We start from the raw sequence: 1,423 nt of genomic DNA on the forward strand, positions 1-1,423 counted from the left end.
TTCGAAAACGTTGTCTGTGTTTAGTTTTTTTTTCCACTACGTTGATTATTATGTGACCCTCGGTCATACACATTCCATGAACATTTTGGTTATAAAACTTTACTTATTAGTGTTCTTTTCTATCGGTACACATATACATTTTTTCTAAACGTATTCTAAATATACATGGACAGGAAAACAATTTAAAAGGGCATCGGGATGTGGTAGTATAAACAACAAAAAACGTTGCTTAAGAGACATGGCAGAAGCGTCAGCCACGGCGGCAGGTGGATGGCCGGTGGACAGGATAAGGAACGTTGTCGAGACCACTGGTTCCCAAGGGTTAGTGTTGATGCGGCGTCGAGGAAACCAAACGTCGACATTAACAGCTTCGTAGAAACAATGGTCCCCGTATGTTAAAAAGAGGCTTCTCGGGTCACTTGCACCACAGATGGATTGGACACCAGCCTAAAGAAGTACTATCTGCCCTCTCGCTTTTGTCAAGCATGGAGCCAGCTTACGAAGGAGGCTACTACAGTGGCTTTGGTCAGGACGATTATTCTGTTTCTAAGTATTACGTGCAGGACGTCGGCTATAACGCCTCTCTTCACGAGCCTGAGATGTGGCCTCATGGCATGGCGGAGAGCGCCGAGAACCTCCATTCGGCCTCCTATTACGACCAGTCTTATCCGTTCGGGCAGCCGACCGCTGAGGAGGCGAGTCTGTACCAAGCGTCGGAGGCACTTGCTTTTAGCACAGACGACTATTTGGAAGCCCCGGCACTAGGGGGCGGCCTCTCCCCCTCCGTCTCGGGCGGCAACAGAAGACGCAAAGTCAAGATGTACGACTGGCCGAAACAAGACGACCCCGCGCTGGAGAAACGCAGGCAGCTGGCGATAAAGCAGAAGAAGAAGAGGGATCAGGATGAGCGGGAGGAATAGCAACGAGGCTTGGTATTAAGAAAACGGAAGAGGAAATTAAGAACTTAAAGATGGAGATGGCTATGAGAGGATGCAACATATCCATGATGCAACAGACTCTGGCTGCATACGATGTCAACGCCAGCTATGGGTACTCAGGTAAGCTTTGTGCACAAATATTTATATATTTTTCATTTTATGTATTTTATGTCTAACCTCACATCATAAACAATAGTAAGCTAGATAATTGAACGGCATATTCATTCATTAATTTTCTGCATATGACGTGTTATCCTTTGGTTCCAGAGGACGCGTGGGCGACGGGCTCCCCTGCCCCTGTGTAGCAGCGCCTTTCCCCAAACCCTGCGCCAAGGACCTTCCTGACGGGTCGCTGACATATCACTTCATCGCCTTGTCTTCCAAGATTATTTAATTCCATTTATTCGCTAATTCTTTCCTTTTTTAACGGATCATTATATTATGCTAATAATATGTGTTTCATTATTTCATCAGTCATTTACACC

General features: G+C 46.0%; 1 protein-coding gene across 1 annotated transcript; it reads left to right on the forward strand.

Annotated features, from left to right (window-relative positions):
- The first annotated feature begins 443 nt into the window (after positions 1-443).
- On the forward strand, positions 444-1,261 carry LOC119593878. The gene is given in 3 exon segments (XM_037942905.1): positions 444-921; positions 924-1,058; positions 1,206-1,261. Coding segments are annotated over 3 exon segments (609 nt in total). The 5' UTR covers positions 444-485; the 3' UTR covers positions 1,244-1,261.
- Positions 1,262-1,423: the final 162 nt, after the last annotated feature.

This window comes from Penaeus monodon, chromosome 33 (assembly GCF_015228065.2).
Source record: "Penaeus monodon isolate SGIC_2016 chromosome 33, NSTDA_Pmon_1, whole genome shotgun sequence".
Lineage (NCBI taxonomy): Eukaryota > Metazoa > Arthropoda > Malacostraca > Decapoda > Penaeidae > Penaeus > Penaeus monodon.